The sequence below is a fragment of the Lepisma saccharinum genome, chromosome 6 (assembly GCF_977018435.1).
Source record: "Lepisma saccharinum chromosome 6, izLepSacc3.1, whole genome shotgun sequence".
Classification (NCBI taxonomy): Eukaryota; Metazoa; Arthropoda; class Insecta; order Zygentoma; family Lepismatidae; genus Lepisma; species Lepisma saccharinum.
In genome coordinates, this window is record NC_139234.1 from 535,360 (window position 1) to 560,123 (window position 24,764).

At 38.2% G+C, this 24,764-nt stretch overlaps 1 protein-coding gene across 6 annotated transcripts in view; it reads right to left on the minus strand.

Moving 5' to 3' along the window:
* Dap160 (dynamin associated protein 160) overlaps positions 1 to 24,764 on the minus strand; it is a 119,590-nt gene that overhangs the window by 43,459 nt on the left and 51,367 nt on the right. For 3 of the 6 annotated variants that reach the window (XM_083123348.1, XM_083123346.1, XM_083123347.1), the window contains exons 19-24: positions 21,733 to 21,844; positions 18,537 to 18,706; positions 14,512 to 14,583; positions 10,298 to 10,342; positions 6,000 to 6,032; positions 3,638 to 3,778 (exon numbers count right to left, since the gene is read on the minus strand). In XM_083123348.1, coding sequence (XP_082979474.1) covers positions 3,638 to 3,778; positions 6,000 to 6,032; positions 10,298 to 10,342; positions 14,512 to 14,583; positions 18,537 to 18,706; positions 21,733 to 21,844 — 573 coding nt within the window. The remainder of the gene's footprint in view (positions 1 to 3,637; positions 3,779 to 5,999; positions 6,033 to 10,297; positions 10,343 to 14,511; positions 14,584 to 18,536; positions 18,707 to 21,732; positions 21,845 to 24,764) is intronic. The other 3 variants (XM_083123349.1, XM_083123350.1, XM_083123351.1) reach the window with 3 other exon arrangements.

Sequence of the window (24,764 nt, forward strand, 5' to 3'; positions counted from 1 at the left end):
TGAGACTCAAGCCTGGGAACTCCAATGGCGAGATCAAAATTCAGCCACTTAGCATGCTGAATCATTGAACTGACTCTCCAATGCAATCACCTGGTTACATACATTAATTAAGAAGTTTAATCATTCATACATGTTCTTCAAGGAAACTTTGTAATTTTATATCAGATAAGAAAAATATGGGTATTAGTAAATTTTATACATGTACACATGTGTTCACATAAACTAGCATTTTATGCTGTTGGACAGTTGAAATACATACCACTTCATCTGAACAGGAGAGTACTTTATCAGTATTGGCCCAATTTTGTATCTCTTTATTAGTACTTAGGATAACCAGATTACTATAAAGGAAAAATAGGACTTCCTATTCCAAAATGTAGGACTTTAAGTCAAAATGTATGACACAAATAATTCGCAGTAAAAAATACAGTCCTAGAACATGTTAGCAAAAAGTAAAATAAAGTGCTCCCCTGTGCTTTGCACCATGACATGAAGATGTATAGGGGGGTGTGGAGTTAGAGCCCCACACTTTCTTGAGCACAGGTAGGGGTGATGTGATCAGCACCATCCCACTGGCCGCCTTTATCCCCCAGAGTTTCCTCCAGGTACCCACTTTATACAACGCTGGGTGGGCACTGGAGCTGCTTGAACAGGTGGAAAAAATCCCAGTTTTCCCCCGCCGGGGATCGAACCTGGGTCTCCTGCATGGTAGCTCTAATGACTGAGCTACTGAGGAACATGTTAGCAAATAATGTAAAAATTGACACATTTTCAAATTTTCTCAGATACAAAATTCCTGAACTTGTAATCAATAATAAACAATACATTTCTTACCACACATGTTTTCAGTCATACGAGGGCTAGTCAAAAAAGATTGAGAATGATTTTTTTACTTACGAAATACATTACGCAGGGTCCAGGTTGATATGGTCCTTTTCGAAGTAGTCCCCATCAAGTTGTATACACTTTGCCCAACATGTCTGCCAGTGCTGGAAGACGTGCTGGAACTCGTCTTTTGACATCGTCTTCAGAACCACCTTCAAAACACAGCTCCGATTTTAGACGAGGGAACAAAAAAAGTCACACGGAGCAAGATCCAGGCTGTATGGAGGGTGCAGGGAACATTCAATGTTTTGTCGAGCTAGATATTGGGCAACAACGTTGGAAACGTGAGGGCGTGCATTATCCTGGTGTAGGCGCCAACCAGATGGATGCAGATCAGGGCATTTTCGACGGATGTGTTCAGCCAGGGTCTTCAAAACTGTCACGTAATACTGCCCAGTAACCGTGGAAAGCGGGGCGAGGCCACTTCATGTTGGTAGAACATTCGACGGTAGTCGAAGACGGAAATCACCATTAACTCATTCGCCGAAGGAACAGCTTTGGCTTTCATTGGTGTCGGAGAACTGGGTGATTTCAAGACTGTGCTCGCCTGTTTGCTTTCGGGATCATAGTGGTTAAGCCAACTCTCGTCAAAAGTTATGATGGAATTCGGTAGGGCTCGCCATGCTCCGCTACCAGATGCTGAAGCTCCCGACACACCTCCACTCTCACCTGCTTCTGTTCAGGCATTAGCAATCTCGGCACCCATCTTGCACATGCACGTCTCATGTGCAAGCGATCATGCAGAATGGTGAACGCACTACCATGGAAAATATGTAACATGACCGCCAGTTAATCTTTATGTATTTCATAATATATAAAAAACAGTTTACTTACGTTATGTTACGTTTGTAAAAGCAACATTTCGGGGGTTTATTGCTCCCTTCTTCAGGCTTCTTCTTTGACACGTATTATTGCTACATGCCGCATCAATTTACGTTGAACAAGGAATAAGGTACAAGGTTTCAATTGGTAATAGAATTGTTAAAAAGTTGCCTATGCCTCAATAAAACTTTCCATACCCATTTTATCCTTCATAAAAGCCTCCGTAAACGTATAAAGGTTGAAACTTAAAACTGTAAAAATGCACTCTCCTCAGTCACCTGTGTTGGTACCCGATTGTCTTTCTTGTGGAATGCAGGAAGTTCTTCGAGGCTATTCCCCTCCTACGTAGCTCCCCTCCCCTCTGCTGTATCCTTACATCATTTCCAATTCGAAATCCCGTGTTTCCTGGACTGCGCGGATTACTTCCGGCATGACATGAAATCCTATTTTGTTTTTCTTACCTACCTCTCACCTTTTAAACATCTTAATCCATATTTCATCTATGTTCCCGTTATCCCTGTTTAGTTTAATATTCCTTTCCTTGCATATATTAGTGGCCTCATATACGTTTCTATTTATTTGTTTATTTTCTCTTCTAATGACCTCCCCTTTCTTAATTTTATGTTGTTTTTCTATAATGTGTTCGGATAAACCTGTTCTGGGTATTTCCTCTCTGATGTCTTTATAGTGTTCCTTCCACCTTACCTCCATGCTTCTTCCCGTTTGCCCAATGTATTCTTTATCACAATCACATCTAATCCTATATACACCCTTCACTCCCTCATTTTTCTTTACCATTACTAAAGTGAGTAATTCACATCTGTACAAATATGAATACAGCTCATCTATGTTATTCGGCAAACTTCCCAAACAATGATGGCAGCTGCGTTACCCATGATCTCATTCACTGAGGTGGCCAGAGTGGCCGGACCACCCTGCTTTGTGGTCGAAACACGGCCCTCCTTAAACTGTTTGAACCACCAAAATGCGGTTGATTGTGGAAGGACATCTTCGTGGTATGCCTACTGCAACAGTTCGTATGCTTTTTAATGCATATCCCAGTTCGTATGCGGATTTCTGCACACGACGCAAAATATCAAAGCCGCGTACTGCTCCTCACAAACTGACTCCATTTTGCGTATGCGACTTCTAACCATTCGTATTTTGTTTGTGCAGTGTTGCCAGATGCATGTGCATACATGCTTGCAATTTTATCTGCTGATTCCACAAGACACGTTCTTCTCACCTAAATTTGTTTCACCGCTGCATATTCACTGTGTGATATAAAAAAAATAATTCTTACTCTTTTTTGACTAGCCTTTATATTTCTCGTAGGAGCAAATTTTTCTTAAAATTTCAGATTTAGTCAAAGTATACTTACGGAAGTCTGAATTTATTGAAATTATACTGAACCAATAACAAAATCTTTTACAGAAATTTCTCTTTCATCATTACATTGTGCTGACATTGCATTACTAGCTGGAATGATAAATATTCAGCAATTAACATAACCTGAAATAATATGAAACATAATGTCCTTAAAATTACCCATTAGAGTCGTTAATGATTTAATAACTTTGTTCTGGCAGGTTTTTTTTTTCTCTCCAGTGTCTGAATCAAAATTATTTTCCCTATTGGATGTGCGAGTACAGTCGATAGATGTTTCTATTGACTACTCTTTTTTTGACCAAAGTACATATTTTCTTAATTCAAATTATGTGATGCTCAGAATGTACAACATTTGTGATTTTTTTTTTCAAATTCCTCCTGGATGCTGGATATTAGGCTAAAATGTAGGACACGTCTGGGGAAAAAGAGGACGTCTGGTAACACTTCAGTACTATAAATCATGTTTATGGACAAATAAACAGGCATATCTTCTAATATCTCAAGTGAATCCAACTCCTCTTACAATGAAGGTCTACATTACCTGCAATTCTCCTTCCCACCAGCCTGTGGTGGTCTTCTTCCTGATCATTATAAGCTGTCCACGCTGCAAGTTCAGTTGCTCAGGACTCGTGGCTTGGTAAGGAGCAATGACCGTGGCTATCTCTGGCTTCTTCCCCTTCGGCTGGAACACAAAGAAACAGTCTTCTAAGCATTCTCTATTTGCTGTCTATATTCACTGGGAAAGAGGTGGGTGAAAGCCAGTACTACATGATTATATGACTTTTTACAATTTCTTCATCACAAAAATTAGTCAAATGAAAACCTTAATTTCTTTTTGTTTATTATCTAGTAGATTTCTCTATGTAGGGCTGCATGAGTCTGTTGCATTTTAACACAGACCTTGGCTGATCTTAATATATTTTGAACTTTGAGTTAGTGCTTATATACCTTAAGAAGAATAAGTCTTTGGGGCTCAAGTGCAGTCACTTATCGAAGACCTTTCCACCCATCTGCCTGTGAACTGAGGCCATTGTCAAACTTTCTCCTCCATTAGAAAACTTGCTGATGTGGTAAGCATGCACAGATATTGAATTTTCATTTGCCGAGAAATTTCTGTAATTTGTAGGCTGACAGAGGGCAACAATCCACTCCTCTTCACTGGTGCGAGAGTGTATATAAAATAACAAAAATGGAATTTTGAAGCTCACTTGATTGGTGCTGCAGCCTTGAGGTTGTTTTGTAAATAACAGTTGATACCACCTCGTGTAACTTTCAGCTGGATACAGTATGTCCTACAATTGTTATTGTACTGTTAAGGTTTTCATTTGACTCTTGTAATATTTTCTTCCTAATTCCCTCGCATTCAGAAAAGTACGATTTGCATTTCTGTTGCATTACATTAGGAATTTACTACTAACAGCTAGAGAATAGATTAGAAATTATGCTTCTGTTTCAAGTTTTTCTGGATTAATTGTGAAGATTCAAGATGAATGATGATGCACCTAACTCTGCATTATATTAACCTAACCATTTTGCCACAACGGCTGGCCAATATCTTAAACAGAACACAGCGGAAGTAGTACTGACTGTCAGTTATGGGATGCATGCATCAGTGTGATTAAATAAAAACAAGTAATATTTACAATCATCATATTTTGATCTGTCCCAAATTGGAAGAGCATCCAATCCTGCAAATGAGATTGAAATTATGTCTACAAAGGCAGATACTATTGAGGCAAAATGTTCTACAGAATGATGCCATGTGGTAGTCTTCATACAGAGATTAGAAAAATTAATAAAATGCATTGAATACATCCGAACAGAAAAAATTCAAAATAACCAATTTTCATAAACAATGAAAAACAAAACACAGATCTAACTGTAAGCAAGGAAAGTATTAACTAATGAGGATCATAGAAAATTGAATTATTGGCCCATTACATACTACATGACCTCTACACTGCAAGGTGGAAGAGGATTAAGTAAGTACATACTACATAACATACATGAAATTTCTAATACAAAACCTGCAACTTGTTTAGCTGATTGAGATATTCTGGTATCTTCATGTTAAATGTGTGCATCACAGGGCAATAAGATCTTGATATGAAACAACATGGTTACAAAATAAAGAATTTGCAAGTAAGAGGAAAACTACTGCAAACAGAAGGGGCTTCAACAGGATGAGTCGCACGATACAGCAGAAGTAGAGTTACTTGTTCAATGCTAAATTGAAGACCGAGGTCTTCAACTTTATATTCACTAACATGTGTTGATTCCGATGCAAGACAATGCACACCACAGCGAGTTTCAAATTGTGTAGCAGAATATACATTTTTTGTTGTCTAACCGGAATTTCAGCTATCCCTGTTGCAGGAAATTTACACAAGTTTGCAATTGCTATTCCTGTACACACAAGGAACAAATGTGAAGAACATCATGCAAGAAACATGAAGACGAAACAGCCACAAAGATTCGGCAAGTACTTTTGCGACATGCACATAAATTTACAGCCCCAACATGGCAAAGAATCACAATTTGGTTCATATTTTTCACAAATTTGACAAAATGTCATTCCACTCTGTAAAAATGATCATGCCAAGCAATAGACAAAAAAGTACAATAACTTTTGTGTACTCAAATTTCATTCCATTTCTATACAAATACATTGAATTTCTAGCACACAAATGTATTTTTATGGAAAATACAATAGAAGTTAAGTTTTATTAGCCAAATGGTAAATTCAAGGAACACACCAAATGAACAAAAAGGGTACTGAATTCAACATGAAAAATGAACTGGGCAATATAATACATAGCAGCAATGTAAAAAAACAGCCAGAATTCAAATGAGCATGCGTTTGTTTATTTCTCATGCTTCTTCAGAAATAGATCCACAAATACCTTGGGTGACTTAGACTTTTCGGCTTTGTCCATCTAAACACATCCCAGGAAGCACAGAGAGTGGATAACAACATTAGTATCACACACGCGCACACACACACAACATTCACGTACACATTTTGGGTTCAATACGTCATCTGTAAATCACACTTCTGCAAAAGATTTATAATTTACCTAACACACGAGTTTAATGAATTAATTGAACCATTAATGTGAATTAAAACTAAACTTAATACCTTTATTTGTAATTTGAATCAATTAGGACAAAGTTCTTTTCAGTATCCCAATTTAGTTTTTTAATACTGTTTCCTGTAATATATTGATTTAATTAAATGCTTTTCATTATATATCGTTCATTAGTAAGCTCAGTGAACAAAAATATTAGGAAGCACTTATATTGAATTCTATTTTTAAACACAAATCATATTTAGAATGAAAGGTAAAATATTTTAGGTGTCATTATTAATATGTAGATTCCACTTTAATTACAAACACACATTACAAGTACCTGAAATATGTTGACACATGAAAATTTTGCAAAATCATGTTCACATACATACATGCACCAAATACTTTCTGCAAAGCAAAGTCAACATTTTATTTACACGTATCACAGACGAAATTCTGAAGACAAATAAAATTACGATACATACTCCTGTGGACCACCCACTCACTGTATTTGAATCTGTACGCTTCTACAAAACAGGCATGAACCGATATGAACAGAGTATCAACATGAAACCTTTGAACATGTGTGGTACCTATGATGGGTTCTGCTGCCCCCCCCCCCACCCACCCCACCTGCCCAAATCAACAATGTTTAGAAATGTATTTACAAAAACAATGTAGGAGAATTATATGGAATAGCTTATGAGAAAATTGTGTCACAACAAAGGACTGAACCTGGGTCTCTTGCATTCTACGCCAATCTCTGCATTTCAAAAACCTTCACATCCTGTGTAAATGTCTATTCCGAGGGAACATAGGATGGCTTGGTAGAACAGTGGCTGAGCACTGTAGTGGGATGCAAAAAGGCCCAGGTTCAATCCCTGGTTGAGACAAGTAATAGCGTACAAGAATATCGCTTTTTATAGTCTGATGAACATTACATATTAAACAATAAGTGTTACATAAAATATAAAAAATGTAAAACCCTTTACTTACGTTATGTGAGTATGTTCCGTTTGTAAAAGCAACGTTTCGAGGGTCTACTGCTCCCTTCTTCAGGCTCCTTCTTTGGCACGTATCATTGCAACATGCCGTGTCAATTTAAGTTGAACAAGGAATAAGGTAAAAGGTTTTAATTGGTAAAAAGACTTGTTAAAAAACTTGGCCATGCCTCAATGAAACTTTCCATATCCATTTCATCCTTCATAAAAACTTCTGAAAAATGTATAAAGGTTGAATCTTAAAACTGTGAGAACACACTCTCCTCAGTCACCTGTGTTGGTAGAATGCAGGAAGTTCTTCGAGGCTCTTTCCCCTCCCCTCTGCCGTATCCTTACGTCATTTCCAACTCGAAATCTTGTGTTTCCTGGGCTGCGCGGATTACCCCCGGTGAGACATGAAATCCTATTTCGTTTTTCTTCCCTACCCCCCACCTTTTAAACATCTATATCCATATTTCATTTAGCTTCCAGTCATCTCTATTTAGTTTATTATTCCTTTCCTTGCATATATTAGTAGCCTCATATACGTTTCTATTTATTTGTTTATTTTCCCTTCTAATGACCTCCCTTTTCTTAATATTATGTTGCTTTTCTGTGACGTGTTCGGATAAACCTGTTCTGGGTATCTCCTCTCCAATGTCTTTATCAGGTTCCTTCCACCTTACCTCCATGCTTCTTCCCGTTTGACCAGTGTATTCTTTATCACATCACATCTAATCCTATATACACCCTTCACTCTCTCCTCATTTTTCTTTACCAATTCTTCCTTCTTGTATTCTGTGAAACGTTTTTCAATGTTGCGTGGAGCCCTCATTCCGCATTTTATGCCATATTCCTTTACTGTTTTCTTCAATCTTTTCAGAATCCCCTTTAAAATACGGAATCCCCGTAAACGTATATTTCCTTTTCTCTTCTCCTATATCCTCCCCATTCTTTTCTTCCCCCTCTATATATCTCCCTGTCCTCTTTCTCGCAAATTTTGCATGCTCAACTTTGTATCCTCCTCATTTCGTTCTCCTTACACCCATTCTTTTTTCCTAGCCCCCATGATCCATTTTTCCTCTTATCAATTCCTCCTTTTTCACCCTAATATAGAAGTTTAAAAATACATTGATTTTTGTTCTCCTCGCATGCTCCGATTCTTTACTAACGTATAGATCCCCTGCCAATGCCTTATGATAAACTCCTGTTCAAATTTCCTTTTTTGTACTTATAATCTTAAGGTAAAAAAAAATTAATTTCACCATTTTTAATTTTCTCCTTTGTACACTTAATGCGGAGAGTGTGTTCTCACAGTTTTAAGGTTCAACCTTTATATGTTTTCAGAGGTTTTTATGAAGGATTAAATGGGTATGGAAAGTTTCATTGAGGCATGATCAAGTTTTTTTTTAACAATTCTTCTACTAATTGAAACCTTTTACCTTATTCCTTGTTCAATTTAAATTGACACGGCATGTTGCAAAGATACGTGCCAAAGGAGCCAGAAGAAAGGAGCAGTAGACCCTCGAAATGTTGCTTTTACAAACGGAACATACTCACATAACGTAAGTAAACGGTTTTATATTTTATGAAACACTTATTGTTTTCTAAAGTGAGTAATTCGCACATATGCAAGCATGAATATTACATATAACATTTACAGAATTACCACAAAAGATACTAATATACCATTATCAGATTCAGTTCCATTTCTACTAGGAAAGCTTCATCGTTCTTGTTTCATGGTCCTTTGTACTGAATTACACTTTCCATGAGCCACGAACACTTAATTGGTTTGAGACCCCACAGATTTTTAATTGATGTAAAATAGTATAGGTGTAGCACCACGTGAGAAAAAAACAATTTAGAAGAAATAAACACGAATTTTATTAACAATCTTGACTTCATCTTTCTTATGACATTACTGCAGATTACTATTCGTAAGATTTCTAACCACCTCTGAGTTTCCAAAGTGATTTTATTAAGCAAATAACATAGCTTGTTGGCAGATGAGGATCTCATTCAAAATCTTTCTTTATGTGATGCAAAGTTCCCTTGGTGGGACTAGATGTGTGGATTTACTGCAAACTGAATGTTTGGGACGATTTCTAATGGAAACATTCATTATCAAAAATAGGAAAAAACTTCTAACTTCTTCTAAGTTTAAGCTTTATAGTTTTTAATTGAATTGGTGTATGCACAATAAGGTTAATTGGGACTGGACCTACAGTTTTTAAACTGGGATCTGAACCACTATGTGCCTCCACCGGGTATCGAACTTGGGGTCCCTTGATTACAAGGTGGCAACGCTACCACCTCGCCATCGGGGAGGCCTCTTTAAGCTTTATGGAAATGTGAGGAAATTTTGCATGGAGATAAGTGAATTTATAATTCAAGAAATGCTAAAAATCTGCATCACTTATTTGAGAGCCAATTAAAAGAGTAACTATTTTTCTTAATCTTTCTTCTTCTATTTGATACAGTAAAATATGTTTCTATGACTGTAGGGTTATAACCTCATCTGCACTGCACAAAATGAGGCATTCACAGTTTTCAAGATGTGAATTTTGAACTTCCCGTTGCACCTCCGAGAATTGATGGAAAATAGCATGGGCATCTGAGGGTTTCTGAAATGTCCAAATCCAATAACAAAACTTCAATGAGCCTAGCAGGTGGCAGGAACAAAAGATCATCTGCCCCCACAACATAATGTTGTTCATCCGCAACTGATTAGCATTGCAATCACTTCAAATTAGCAGTGAGTCAGTGTTAACTGTAGATATCAACAGAGCACCGTCTAAAACATTGGGTCTTGATTTTTAATTTCAAAACTTTTAAAGATCTGACAAAGGAGATCAACAAAATAAACACTACCAAGTAAGTGTTTATGAACCTTCTTGTACAGAGAAGTTATTTAACGCAAGCAACACGTACATACAACAGAACTGCACCATGTCAACCCAAATCATAGTTCCAAACATTCATGCAAACCTGCGGAAGCGTTACACCTATGCTAAACGTAACAATGCAACTATGACATCCACACATGATGCACAAGAAACTCCACCTTACCTTGCACCCAGGCAAGTACAGAGGGGGAAAAGAATGAATTACATAATCATGACATTCTATGGCACTGTTAATGATTACCTGCGCAGGTTCTGCTAGGTTTTCCTCACTAGGTTTCTCCTCTGGCTGCGTGTGGTGTGAGAAAAGAAGGAATAAATCTTCACACACGAAGTAAAAGTTGATGAAAACAACAAGCATTACAGTTAATTAAAAAAAAAAAAAACATGCCAGTTTTTCAATAGGCAATGTTGATAGAAGTAGATTTACAAGTGTTTCAGATCAAAAGCAAGTTCCTTTAGCATTTATGCAAGCACAAATGGTACATAACGGTTTCTGAAAATATTTAATAATCTCTAAAGGACTATACACAAGGTAACCTTTGTCATGTGGAACAGAAAAAAATAATATGGTACATAATATTTTGTGGACTACAAATATCCTAGAAATCATGTAAAATATACAGTTGACATAAATTGTGTGTCAAATGTTTGGCACATGACAGGTGTTTCCTGATTAACGATACTATGGTATTATGATTAGTAAAAAGGGGCACTAGCAAAGTTTTGCAATGCACCTTTAATTTTCACAATCTTTCAAAATACTTTTATAACCGATGTACCAATTACCAATTAATATTACCATCGGTCTTCCTACGCATTCCCCCCAAGATTTCATTTTTCTGCTCTCTGAGAAAAGACAGCCGTCTCAAGTAACCAGCAGTTCTTTCCCATGAAGCCTCGCATATATCACCGCACCTACTTCGAGATAAAGAAACCAGAATGTTCCCACAATAAACTCTCATATCCATCCAGTCCACATTCAGCTCACGTCAACATAAATTCAAGCTCAGCATGATGGTTGAAATTTAGAGAAGCAGCTAATCACGGAACTTCAGGCATTTTAAAATTTAAAACCCCGACAAATACCCTCGCCCTCGTCCCAAACAAGGAACCTCTGTTTTCAAGGGAGTTCGTGGCTGGCCAGGCTCAGAATCGAGACAATTGCTCTACACATGGCAGGCTCGAAGAGACGTCATAACTTCTACGATCGCGCCCGCCAGTCTGGCTCCGTGACAAGGGTAAATAGTATGGAATCTTGAACTACAACCCTGCCCGAAAATATCTCTTCTTATCTCTTCGCCTCAGTGAAGTTTAGACAGCCACGGAACGCATAACTTTAACAAAGTGTCGGAGTTGTGAGCTATAAAAATTAATTAGAACGAGATACTTTTCGTTCTCGAGATCAGCTCTCAAACAAGGTGTTATTGTGTTTTGTGCTACGCGATTATCACCCTTCACGCCCTTCAGTGTATGCGATTCTCACCCCTTCAGTGTAAACATGACCACATGTGGGAGGAGTTAAAAGTTCGACGACCAATAGAGAAAAAGGACAATTGCTCTCAGAGCGAGGGAAGGAACTCTGGGGAAATAGAAAAAGTAGGAACTTGAGTGCAAGATCCCCAGTGCAAACCAGACAGTTTAGAACATTCACAGTTGAGAGACACACAGTGCAACATTCACAGTTCAACATTGAGATTCAGACTCTCGTTTCAGCATCTTTGCAGGTCAGAGAGGAAATTGTTTTTCTCCAATCTTGAAAAGTCTAGATTCTTAGCTTTGAGATTTCAACCTTAACTTTTAACTTGATAGACAATGGTGCTCAAGTAAAGTTTTTACGTGCAACGTCGACCATCAGCGGTCTGCGCTGCTAACTTGTTCCGACCCAGAGACTTATGGGTCGGCGATAGTGTTTTGTCTATAATGGTGCTTGTGTAGGCGAGCGACAAGGTGTTGTAAGTATGTCAACAGCAGTGCATTAAATACTATGTCATAACATGTTTCAGTGTTCAGCGTCTTGATTTCTGATTTCTGATTCCTTCTTGTAGTATTCATTTTGACTCGTAAATGAGGACCAATGTACAAGGAACCTGTGCGTCCTTATCCATCGGCCGAACTCTCGGACTGTCTACACAATGTATAATACAGTGTCTAATTCTAATCATTGTGGTACATTTATTTTTATTTACATAACTGAACATCCATGCCTAATAATTAACGTAAGACCGGATTCGAACCGTTAAATGCCCCATTATTTTTACATTCTAATATACTTTAAACCACACAATATACACTTCTTCATCCTTTGAAACCAGTCGTCGAACCAACTAATCCCACGCCCTAGAAGGTCCTCTTCGTTGGAAAACCGTATGGCCTTTAGCGTGTTCTTGACATGAAGGCACAGTGCAATTTTGCATGGAGTGAGGTCTGGACTTCACTACCTTCAGCCGGTACATGCCAAATACTCGGTGTAAACTTTGGAATGGTGGACAGGAGCTTTGTCATGGTGGAAAAACCAAGTGTCTGGTCTTGAGCATGGACTAATATTTTTGAGAGGTTGAACAGCTCTGGGCAGGCACTCCTCAGTGTACCACTTCGTGGTGACTGTCTTCTGTTTCCTGCACCACACTCTCCACAACTCCCCTTGCAGTAAAGAAGATTGCCACCATTCTCTTCTTCACGGATCAGGATTTTCGCACAGACACAGGCATGTTTTTATCTTCGTAGACTCAGACTTTGTTCCAGGCTTTAGTGGGCATGTCATATTATTAAAGCCTGGTTTCCTCACTTGTTAAGATGCTGTTGACGTAGCGACATGTTTCATTTGCAAACTTTCAAACTTCTTGCGCATCTTGCGGTACCATGGAATTCATCGTACCATCTGCTTGTTGGTTAAGGCTTGGGGTATCCAAAGGGAACAAACCTTTGTCATTTTAAGGTGGTTGTGCAGAATGGTATGAATTGATGGTGCAGGAACTCCAAATTATCCTCTATTTGGTGATAGGTCACATGCCTATCACACTCTAGAATCTTCCTGACAGCAGCAATGTTCTCCTCTGTGACAGACGAGGCTGGGCATCCTAACCTCGGAGGACCTTCTAGGCTCTCTGAAACCCTCATTACCACCTGAATGTGGTCGTACGATGGGGACAATCTCCTCCCAGCACAGGAGCCATTTCCTCCAAACACTGCTCAATACTCGAATCGCATGCAAAGTTGAAGCGCAAATTGCCCAGTATTCAGTTTTTGACCAACATGATACGGCAAGTTCTTTTCACTGCCCCAGTTCATGAGCAACTAGATCGTCCTGCTGGATACAATGCAGGTTTCAACATGTCTCAACAAGATTCAACTTGTCACAAAGTTCGACCTTCGGTTGCACCATATTGCAAAACTTTCCTACTACCCTTTGTAGATGTGGAAATAGTTTAAGCAAAACCCCGGTAGATTGATACGTAGTAGTTGGGAAATGTAGAAATTATAGTCTAACTATTGAGAACAATTTGTAAATGCTATAAGATCACAATCTTTTTAAGAGAAATAGAGAACTCTCCAGTTTGTTGCCAATGTGGTTACTTGCTCTATACACACCAGAATCAATACAAAATGAGAAAGGCCTCATCTACGAGGGCCATTTTTCTTGTAGTGGCAACACTGTTGGTATACGCTTGTCAGTTGTCGCTGGGACAAAAGATGATCAGGTCTTGTTTAGTCTTGTACTACGGATCGTGTGTAGGTGTTTGGTGCTGAACATTAATGTTGTGTGGTAGTTAGAAGATGTTTAAGTGAAGTGTGTGCATAATACGGCCCTGAACAATGTTCACACGTGAAGAACAGTGAATGTTCATCAAATCTCAGGTTGCACGTGGAAGGAATGCACGGCAAATTCACAAGGGCTTACGCGAGGCATGTGGGGACCATGCTTTACCGTATCGTACCATTGCCAGATGGGCCAAGGCATTTGAAAGTGGTCGTGAATCAGCTGCAAAAGAACATGGTTGTGGGCATCCTCGCACGGCAACAGATCCACACCACCTTGATGCACTTCACAGATTGCTGCAGAACGACTGGCGTATTTTTGTATGTATGTACAAGGTATTGGAGCACCCACCTTATTCTCTTTGATATGTTTCGCAAGATGAACGAACTGCTGCGGGGGAAACGCTTTCCAGACGACTCAAGATTCATTTCGGCCACAGGGCAGTCTGCGCACACTGGCACGAACGGGAGCTATCAATGGCATCCAACGACTGCCAGATGTTTGGAAAAGTGTTCACGCAGCAGCAGGAGATTACATTGAAGGATTGTAAATGATTCCAGGTGTGTGTGTTCTTTCACATCTCTTTCTCATACATGTTGCCACTACAAGAAAAATGGCTTTCGTACATTGCTACTTTCACAACCCTTCCTGAACAGAACCAAGAAAAAGTGAAGGTAAAAAGAGAAGAAACGACATACCTGTGCTTCGGTGACGGCTGCCACCACCTCCTGCTCAACAACCGGCTGAACTATAGTTTCCAGAGGTGCTGGCTACAACACACAAAGGAGAAAACAGTCAAGTATGCAGCAAAAGAAAACCCCATTCAAGAGAAAATTAGTATTAGTTGCTGAACAGAGGAAGGAATGTTAGTGTGGCAGAATTCTTCCAGTGTGCATGCAAATACACAAAGGGCCTGTATGCACTAGTTACATTCTTACTCTAAAAATGCATGCATTCACACTGATGCCAGTTTGCACCAACGTCGATTTACTTGCGAGTAAGAGTAAACTCACAGTTAACCCACGAATCGGCTGAATATCTGTTGCACCAACAGAAACGCAGGGTAAGCTGGGAGTAAAAGGAGGGTCAACTTTATCCTTGGAGATCGGCGAGTAAAAGTGGAGTTAATGTACGCACATCGCAGTAATGGCTGCCATCTGCAACCGGTAATGTATTACTTCAGAATTTCAAAACTAAATAAATGTAAAATGGGAAGTAATAGACTCAAACTATATATATATAGCCCGTGTGGCCCTCCTTCCTTTTATCCTACATATATATAAATAAATAATGTATAAAAACAAGGAGGGCCAAAAGGGCTAAATAAAAATCAAAGAAGGAGGGAGGAAACACTCACTGGACAGTGAAAAAATTCTAAATATTCGCTAACTTAGTAGCATCCTCGGTGTGAGAAGAAAGAGACAGAACCGGTATATAAAGTGAGAAATATATAGTATGTTATTGAATATATACTTTGGTAGATGTTTACTGTGCACATTCTGCGGTACTAATACATGCAATACAAACATAAACATACACCCAGTAACCAGATTGATTTGCCTTATTTTACTTCACTTTTTGTGCCACTTTTGGCTAATTTGCGAAGATGGGGATGAGGGATGGTATGATGAAATTGATGAATGGACACTCACAAACATCCATGCACAGGTTGGGATTCGAACCCGGGACCCCTGGCGTCATAGCATGATGTGCTAACCGCTCTGCCACAGGGGCAGGCTCCAGTAACCAGAGAAAGTGGAACAGTCCTAGCCATAAAACAATCATCAATACTACGTAGAGATAAGATTTATGTTTAGAAATCTACTACAAACATCACTGTAAAACTATTACTATGATTGCAAGCTTCAATAACGCAGGTCTACAAAGAAATATTTTTTTTTAGTTGCGAAAGATTTTAGAACGAATTTATGGTATTTTGGTTATGCTGAATCTAAAATGAAAAACAGTTTTGCCAAGTTGGCTCTAGTTCTTGAGATACTCGATATCCTTCCATTTTAAGTTTATCTCAATAAGAGCTGTTAGGTGTTGACATGAAATGGGACATGGCTTTTATTTTAGAATATAAAAATATTTTTGTAGTTCATCCATTGCACAGAATATATTTATTAAAAGTTACTTTTTCTTTATTTGTTTTATTTTTGAGTTTTATTTCTATTGTTGAGGGGAATAATCAAACATGAGTCCTTCACGAGCAGGCCGTGTAAATTATTCTGATGGATTGTGCTGCAATTCTGTGCAGAAACAAAGAAAAACATCACTGACTTTGTAAAGGAAGTAGTTTGTTAAGTCTTGGATAAAGGTAGAGAGTGTTTAATTACATCCATAGATCCTTTCATGGACTGAGTATTGAGAAACTAAAAACGGGGAACTTTGATGAGCTTCAAACTCATTATTGATTCAAATATCTCCAATTTTAAGAATGATATTGAAGCTTCAACATGATTCAGTTATGTCTCAGTTGTCAAGAACTATTTTGGCAACACGAACACGAAACTATGAAGAACTGGTGTAAAACTTGCTCACAAACTTCATACATTTTCATTCACACTATGGGAATGAGGGACACGGTAATAGATAATACAGGTACTCACGTTTTCCGTGAAGCTGGTTTAAGTAAAATTTCTATTAATTTCGGTAGCCACTGCCACCATCCTCCTCAGAATTCGTTGTGACGCACACAACAAGGATAGTGGCAGTGGCTACCAAAATTAATAGAAATTTTACTTAAAACGGCTTCGCGGAAAACGTGAGTACCTGTATTATTCATATATTTTGTAATTAATATGAGCATAAAGATAAATTTCCTCCAAATCAACAACGTTCTAGATAATCTTGGTGATTTTAATGGAAAACAAGGAAAGAGGCCCAACCAAGATATAAAGGAGATGATGGAGGAAATATTTCAAAGCAGATGGGACAGATACAAGATGGCAGTGGTGGCGATTAGGAGGGGTGTGGAGGAGTTTCACACCCACTTTTTGCATCTGCACTATGGTCTCTTAATGATAAGCCGTGTCTACTAAGGGAAACTAAACTGTCCTTGCACCTGGTCCCTCTCCCTTCCCCATTTTGGTACCCAATCTTCGCCAGTGTTACAGATTAATGATGCAATCTTCAACGTGATTGTGCAGACACCCTACACACAAGAAAATACTAGAAACAACGTTTGTCTGATCATTAAGAGTGATTAACAATGAGATTCATGCTGTTTTATGTTTTTAAAGGACAGCCATTACTCAAAAACTAGAGCCAATGTAGAAAAACTGTTATCATATTCAAAATCATATGGCAAAGATACCATAAAATTATTAATTTCGTTGGCAATAAAATGTGTGTTTACCAGTGCAATATATCAATATTTATTCACGTAAATATTTTTCATCTTTATCACGTGCTTCAAATTTTCTCGTGGCAGTCGCTCATCACTGTTTACAGAAGATAGCAATGTCCCGTTACCTCCATCCTCTCTCTTTTTTTCTGTCATTTAGCCACACTACGAGTAGTACCAAACCTTCTCGAAATAGGTAACCAATCACGTGCTTCCACCTGTATGGCATTTAGGCACTTGCTTCGAGGCTAGCTACCATCCTAGAGTATTCGTGATTTACGTGGCCTGCCATGCATTTAAGATTGGTGCAATTTAAAAATGATCCTGATCCAAGGGTTACCCTAACCCATGGATTCTCAAACTACCGAGTTTGTGCAACGTTGGTGCAAACGGGCATGAATGCCTTCGCTCTCATCACACTTGCTCTAAATATTAGCATTCAAAATTTGTCACTGTCATTTCATGACAAGAGACATTTAATGTCATGAAGACGATTAGAAGATTCAGTGCTTGTGAGACTGGAGCTGTGCACATTCCACACCAGCAAATGAAACCTTTGCATCACATTACCTAATATGTACATCAAAATCACTTATCTACCTTTCTCCTTTACATTTGTAGATGTTGCTATTTTGACAGATGTGCAGGCAGCAACATATAACTATCTCTTACCAGAATAGGACAGGAAGAAATTGTTATAAAATTACACAGAACAGAAATAACAAATCCATAACAAATCAGAATCTACCAAAAAAAAAAGTTTTTCTGGCAGTATTTTTTCAAAGTAATGCAAAAAGTCAGATAAAGTTATTCTGAAAGCTTACTTTGGTGCTTCAAGTTATTTTATACTTCTAATGTCCTGTGATAACATGCAATATCTCAGACTTTGATTAATTACAGAACAAAATTGTGTGGCAATAGTGAACATTTAGATAAAATAGTTGAAAATATGTTATTTTCCCTCTCTTTTGTGATGATGATGAAAAGTTGAATGCAACACACATGCTCTGATCAGGACTTTCAACAAACACTTCAGTAACAAGATTGTAAGTTGGCTGGCCTCTTGAACGAGCTTGGAGAGGAGGAGGCTATTTACACTCTCACATGAGTAACTATTTACAGCAGTTTCCAGCTGGTGAATTATCCAAGTGTCACCAAGTATGTGATCATCACTACCGACTGGTATAAACAATGCATTGTGGCAATGTGATAGAAATCTACCATTCACTGATATCCTAATTTTCTCTTGGATTCACTCGCTATAGGAACTGTGTACAGTGTATGAGCATACGACATGCTGTAATAGACGATCAGAGGGGGGTGGGGGTGTATATTCCACGTGGGCCTCCGTAATGCAGATAAAATATCCCTTACCTCAGTTTCAGCTTTCTGAACGTAATTGGATGGAAAGATCCCGCTGCGCTCCCCGATGACCCCTGTCCACCAGTCGCCATCCTTCTTCACAATCAGGACCACCTCACCCTGCTGGAAGCTCAGATCACCAGCTTCCATTGACTGATATGGATACAAGGCCACGTAGTACTCTGGAAAAAAGAATATTTCATTTTTGTGAAGGAATAGTTAGGGATAAACTGGGACAAAATTTACCTAATGACATGCATATATTGCTTTTGAAAAAACACGAAATTGAAATTTCATACTATTGGTCACATTTTGAGTTTTTGAGCTGAGGTACATTTTCTACCATATTTTGTAGTTAAATAATGCAAAATCAACTCTCATAAATATGAAAGTAATGTTTAATTACCTACACAACACTTCCAGCAGTTTGAATTATCCTGTAAGTTATGTGAAATTGCAGAACGTGTGTTCATTCTGCCACAAAATTTGGAACAAAAAAAATCGACTTTTTGCAAGAATAAACTTAATAAAACTTCAATAACTATGTAAATGACTTTTTAAAAATTTATACAAAAAAAAAGTTCTGTATTGACACAATGAGTACCATTTTCTAACATATTCAGCTTGATCGTTGTTGAGGCATATACGAGAGAGATAGATAGATTCAGTTTGATCATTGCTGAGGCATGTACATAAAAGAGAGAAAGAGAGAGTGTGTGAGTGTGTGGGTGGGTGAGTGAGTGTGTGGGTGAGTGAGTGTGTGGGTAAGTGAGTGAGTGAGTGAGTGAGCGAGTGAGTGAGTGATTTGCTTTATCTTACTTAGCTTTTTGTGCCACTTTTGGCTAATTAGCGAAGATGGGTATGAGTGATGATTAGAGGCATGCACATTTCCTTTTTGACGAAAACACGAAATGTGAAATAACACATTGCAATGTTAATTTTTTATGTTACTGAAAGGTGTGAGGTGCATTTTCCTGCCCTGTTTCTTCACGAAATGATGCTAAATGAACTACAAAATTTGAAATAGACGAAATAAACACGACATTTGGAGTCTACTTACCAATGCGACACTGTCAGAGTTATGCAATTCACGGAAAATTGATTAATTCTGCTACAAATATTTTCTAAGCAAAAATGGACTGCTTTATATAGGAATAAACTTAATATTCTGGTAACTACATAAATGTGCTACTTGAAGGGATATGTTTATTTTGTGTAATAAGTGCAGTTCTTAAATCAAATTAAGTCAATTTTAAAACCAAAATGTCATATTATATGCCGCTTTTTAATCCAATTTTTCACCGCTTTAACAACGATATTTTATTTTATTTACTGCTTTTGAACCTCAAATTGACTCTGCTTTGTACCGAAAATTTGATTTCTTACTTACCAAAAATATATGCCTGAAGTGATGATATGATGAAATTGATGAATGGACACTCATAAACATCCATGCCCTTGTCAGGATTATGAACCAAGGATCCCTGGCATTAAAGCACTATGTGTTAACCACTCCACCATGGGGGCCAGCGAGAGTGAGTGATAGTGGGCGAGTGAGAGTGTGAGTCAGTGAGAGAGAGAGGGGGAGATGCTCTTTTTCAGTTTAGCTCCAGAAAAGTAATTTTCATTAAAAAGAGCGTTTCTCCTTTGGTCATCACTGTACTTGCAGAGAATTACATTATCAGAGCTCTCTGCATCCCTATACCCAAACATTTACTTTAAAAATAAAGTTTGTAGTATAAATCTCTGTAGTCACACCAAAAAATCTGAGTATTTTCATGTTTTAATTATCTACATTTCATATTAGTAAAGTTAGGAACAGAAAGTTTTCTGAAATGAACACTGTCTTTACAACAAACCTGAGATTTGTTCACCATTTTAACATCAAAATTTAGTCTTAGTTGGCCCTTTTGGACCTGAAAGGCATTTGGTTTTTGTGCCAAAATTTTGATATTTTTTCATCGCAAATGTGTCCCTACTGATTCAACATAACGTAACAAATATTCCAACGACGCTTCGTATGTAAATGAACTGTATAGTTTATAAGACCTTTGGAATTGTCAATATGTTTGTAAGAACAGATTGTGTTTTGTCTTTTAGACATGGAGTTCGTTATAAATTGTTAAGTGGCACTTTAAAAATGCTAAATAAAAAAATGTTGGATTATGCAGTGCATATATTTTAAAATCAACTCTACACCTTGAGTGCAATCTGCGTGTGTTTGAATACACAACATCTTTATATTCAATAAAAAATATGAGAAGAGGCAGAATTTGACAGGCTACTTATATATATATAATGGTACTTTGACTGAAACCAATATGTCTACATTAACAGATAGCAACAAGAAACTGATTAACCTGTCCCATCCCTATACACAATCTGAATAATCACAATGACAATAGTAACATAGCCCCAGAATATTTTGTTACATATTAACACCTTTAATTGAAATAGAAATAGTCTGTGTTGAAACAGATAGTGCAGCTTTCGTTGGCGATCGATCTTGCCACCTGTCTTGCCGCAGATGGCATGTATCCTTTTTCTCCCATTCGCATTTGTGGCAGTGCTAGTTGACGTGGGCCTTTCCCGTGACCACTCCCAGTAATACCTGGCTTCCTGCCATCAGAAATATGCAATCCCGGCCAAACCCATTCTCCCCGCACACCAACTGCAAAAAAACCAAACATGCACCATAAGCGCCTGTGAAAAAGCCTGCCTGGACATCCGAGTGAAAACGAGTGCCTTCTCACCGATGCAGATGACGAGACCAGGAACCGGCAGCGACAACATCCCGATGCATAGCAAAAGAAGGAAGTACCACGGCCACGCTGAAGGAGCAGAAATTAAAAGGTCTGCGTCAACTGGCGCCACCACGAATGTGAGCGGGAGAAAAAGGTACCATGTCACCCGTGGCAAGACAGTATATGCCTGACGAAGCTAACAGACAGGTGGCAAAATCAATCGCGAACCGAAACTGCATGGAAAAATGAAACGAACTTATTAGCCTGAATTACATCTCTCTACATAACTGCCAAACGGATATCTTTAAATACAATACAGATAGTTTTGTTCATAAAACAGAGATGTGTGTAGAAATGTAGGTAATATTAATTTTTGTTCAAATATTACTATTGTGGCATGTGAAGGCTTCACATGGAAGCTAAAGAGATGAATGTAATGATGTCACTCGGCAACATGCAATTACCTTGTGCTGTCACTTCCACAACTTCCTGCTTCTTAGCCACTCCAATCAACTTCACGTACGACTTGGGGAACCAGCCTTCGTTGCTGTCCACGCTGCCAAACCACCACATTTCCTGGGAAGCAGAAAAATTACTCTTCTAAGGCACAAATACATTGGATGTTCTATATTCTTGTCCATGGTTTAGTGCACAAATAGCTGACACATGGCAGTTACACCTTTTTTACATCTGCTAGCACCGGAAACACAGATTCTCTAAATGAAGGTGCATTGCAGTATGTCCCAAAAATCAATAAAAATCAAGCTTCCTGACTCTTCATGGTTTTACAGGCAATTTCAAATTACAGGATGATTCAAAAGTCCAAGGACACCATTTTTTCTCTGAAAAGGATGCGGTAATGACAGATCCAACTTCACCTGGGTACATCGGGGTAAGGGGGGCATGTGTGAGGGTGCTTCCAGGATGTGGCTGCCATCTTGGAAGTCTGCCATATTGGGTCGAGGTCAATTTTTTACAAATGGCAAGGGTATCAAAACACATTAGAATTTTCCAAGAAATGCAGTGCGACGCACACCACCTTCGCTACCACATCATGCAGGCCCGTGATCAAATACCCCAAAAGATGCTAATGCGGGTCTATGCAGAGTGAATCTCACGCCTCGAAGAGTGTGTTCGGTGCGATGGAAACCACACTGAGCACATTCTCTAGAACATACCAGTAGGTACTGCAGCATGTGGTTGCCGTCCTTCAGTATCAATAACTTTTGTACAACTATCTCAAAACTAATTACAGTATCGCATTTCTTGGAAAATTCTAATGTGATTTGATACCCCACACAAGCCCCTTGCCACTTGAAAAATTTGACCTCGATCCAAAATGCCAGACTTTAAAATGGCGGTCATGTCCAGGAAACACCCTCACACATGGAACCCTTAACCCAATGTAAAAAAAAAAGGGTGTCCTGGGACTTTTGAATCACTCTGTATATTTCCAACCAACACCACCTAAATTTATATAATAATAATTTAGACAAAACTATGGTAAATTTTGTGTATAGTTACAATAGTATTTTTTTAAAAAATTTGTTAATTATATCAGCATCAGTATCACAAAGAATTTGTAAATATGGAATCCAAATCTAGAACCCTAGAATTCATTTCTTCCAAATATGTCAACTATTTGTGTACTACCTAAATATAAAAACTGTATATCTGAAACCGAATACAACACAACGTTTTTGTTATTCTCATTAAATCCCTTTTCCATCAAATAAATAACACAAATAAGAGTTTTGTCCAAATTGTTACATTGCAATTTGTGGTATAAAACAATAACTTAGAACTGAATCATTTGTGTTCATGTCCAGATAATATTAGATTAATTAAATCAAGTAGACTTAGATGGGCAGGCCATGTAGGACAAATGGGAGGGGAAAGAAGAGTTTACAGGATTCTTGTTGGGTAACCTGATGGTAAGAGACCTGTAGGATGGTCAAGACAAAGATGGAGCAATAATGTTGAGATGGACATAACAGAAAACGCTAAGGATGGAAGCCATAAACCTTTGGGTTTAAGAAGGCTAGAAAGTTAGTTAGTCTATGGGTTTAAGAAGGCTAGAGAGTTAGTTAGTTAGTTTATGAGTTTAAGAAGGCTAGACAGTTAGTTAGTAATTTTATATCATATCATACATATATATGTGTGATTATGGATATATTAATGGATTATGCCTCATTTAGCGGACACTATTCCACAGACTATCCTGCTCACACAATAATCTAACAAATCAAACACACATTTGTGAAAAGTCAGGAACAGCAGAGAAGGCTGTTGTGTAAAAATGAGTAAGTTACTTAACCATGTGTAATTTTACATTATGTTATTTTCTCTTGTTAGTACATTGGAAAATGACTAATAATGACTAATGTTGTATTTGGAATCATTTGTTAAATAAATAATTAAAATAGCTCTTTTTCATGAGCTTCTCATGAATATTTAAGCAACTGTTTCCATTCATGTTATACGAGGGTCACTATTTATATTTTGAGCCTAACAATGAAAAGACAGGAATTTGTCATTGAAAACTGCTTTATTGTTTTTCGAAGTATTCTCCTTTATGGTCAATACACTTTTGCATTCGTTCGAACCATTTGTCAAAGCAGTTTTTCCAATCTTCTTGAGACACCTCCATAATAAGGTTTTTGAACGCATCAACAGTGTGTTCCGCCGACGAAAATCGTTGTCCACGCAATTTATTCTTGACATTCGGGAACAAGAAGAAGTCATTGTGTGCCAAATCAGGACTGTACGGCAGATGACCCATCGATTCGATTTTTTGACTGTTCATAAAGTCGGTTGTTAGACGAGATGTGTGACAGTTGGCATTGTCTTGATGAAGAATGATGCGACGGCGTTTGTTTGTTTTCCGTAATCGACCGAAGACCTCTGGCAAACAAATTGTTGTGTACCATTCAAAGCTGACCGTTCTACGTTCCTCTAAAGGCACAGTTGCCACATCACCAGTTTTCCCAAAAAAACAGGCGACCATTTGTTTCGATGTGCTTCGAGCGCCAACAACTTTTGTTGGATTGGGTTCATTGAAACACCCATACAGTCGACTGCTGTTTACCTTCCGGCTCATATGCATATATCCATGATTCGTCACCTGTTACAATCTTATATGCGTCTTTTGAAGCACCACGATTGTATTTATTGAGCATTTGTTTGCACCAATTGATCCGAGCGTCTTTTTGAGTTTTTGTCAAATTGTGTGGGATCCAACGAGAACATACCTTTCTCACAGCTAAATGATCATGTAATATTTTATATATGCTGGTGGAACTAATGCCTATGGTTGCCTCAATCTCACAGAATGTCACATGACGATCTTGCAGTATTAGGTTTCGCACAGCATCAATGTTTCCTTGAACAACAACTGATTTTGGACGACCATCGTGAATCTCGTTGGTGAGCGAATGGCGGCCACGATTAAATTCGTTATACCAGCGTTTCACAGTGGCAAAGGATGGGGCTTCAT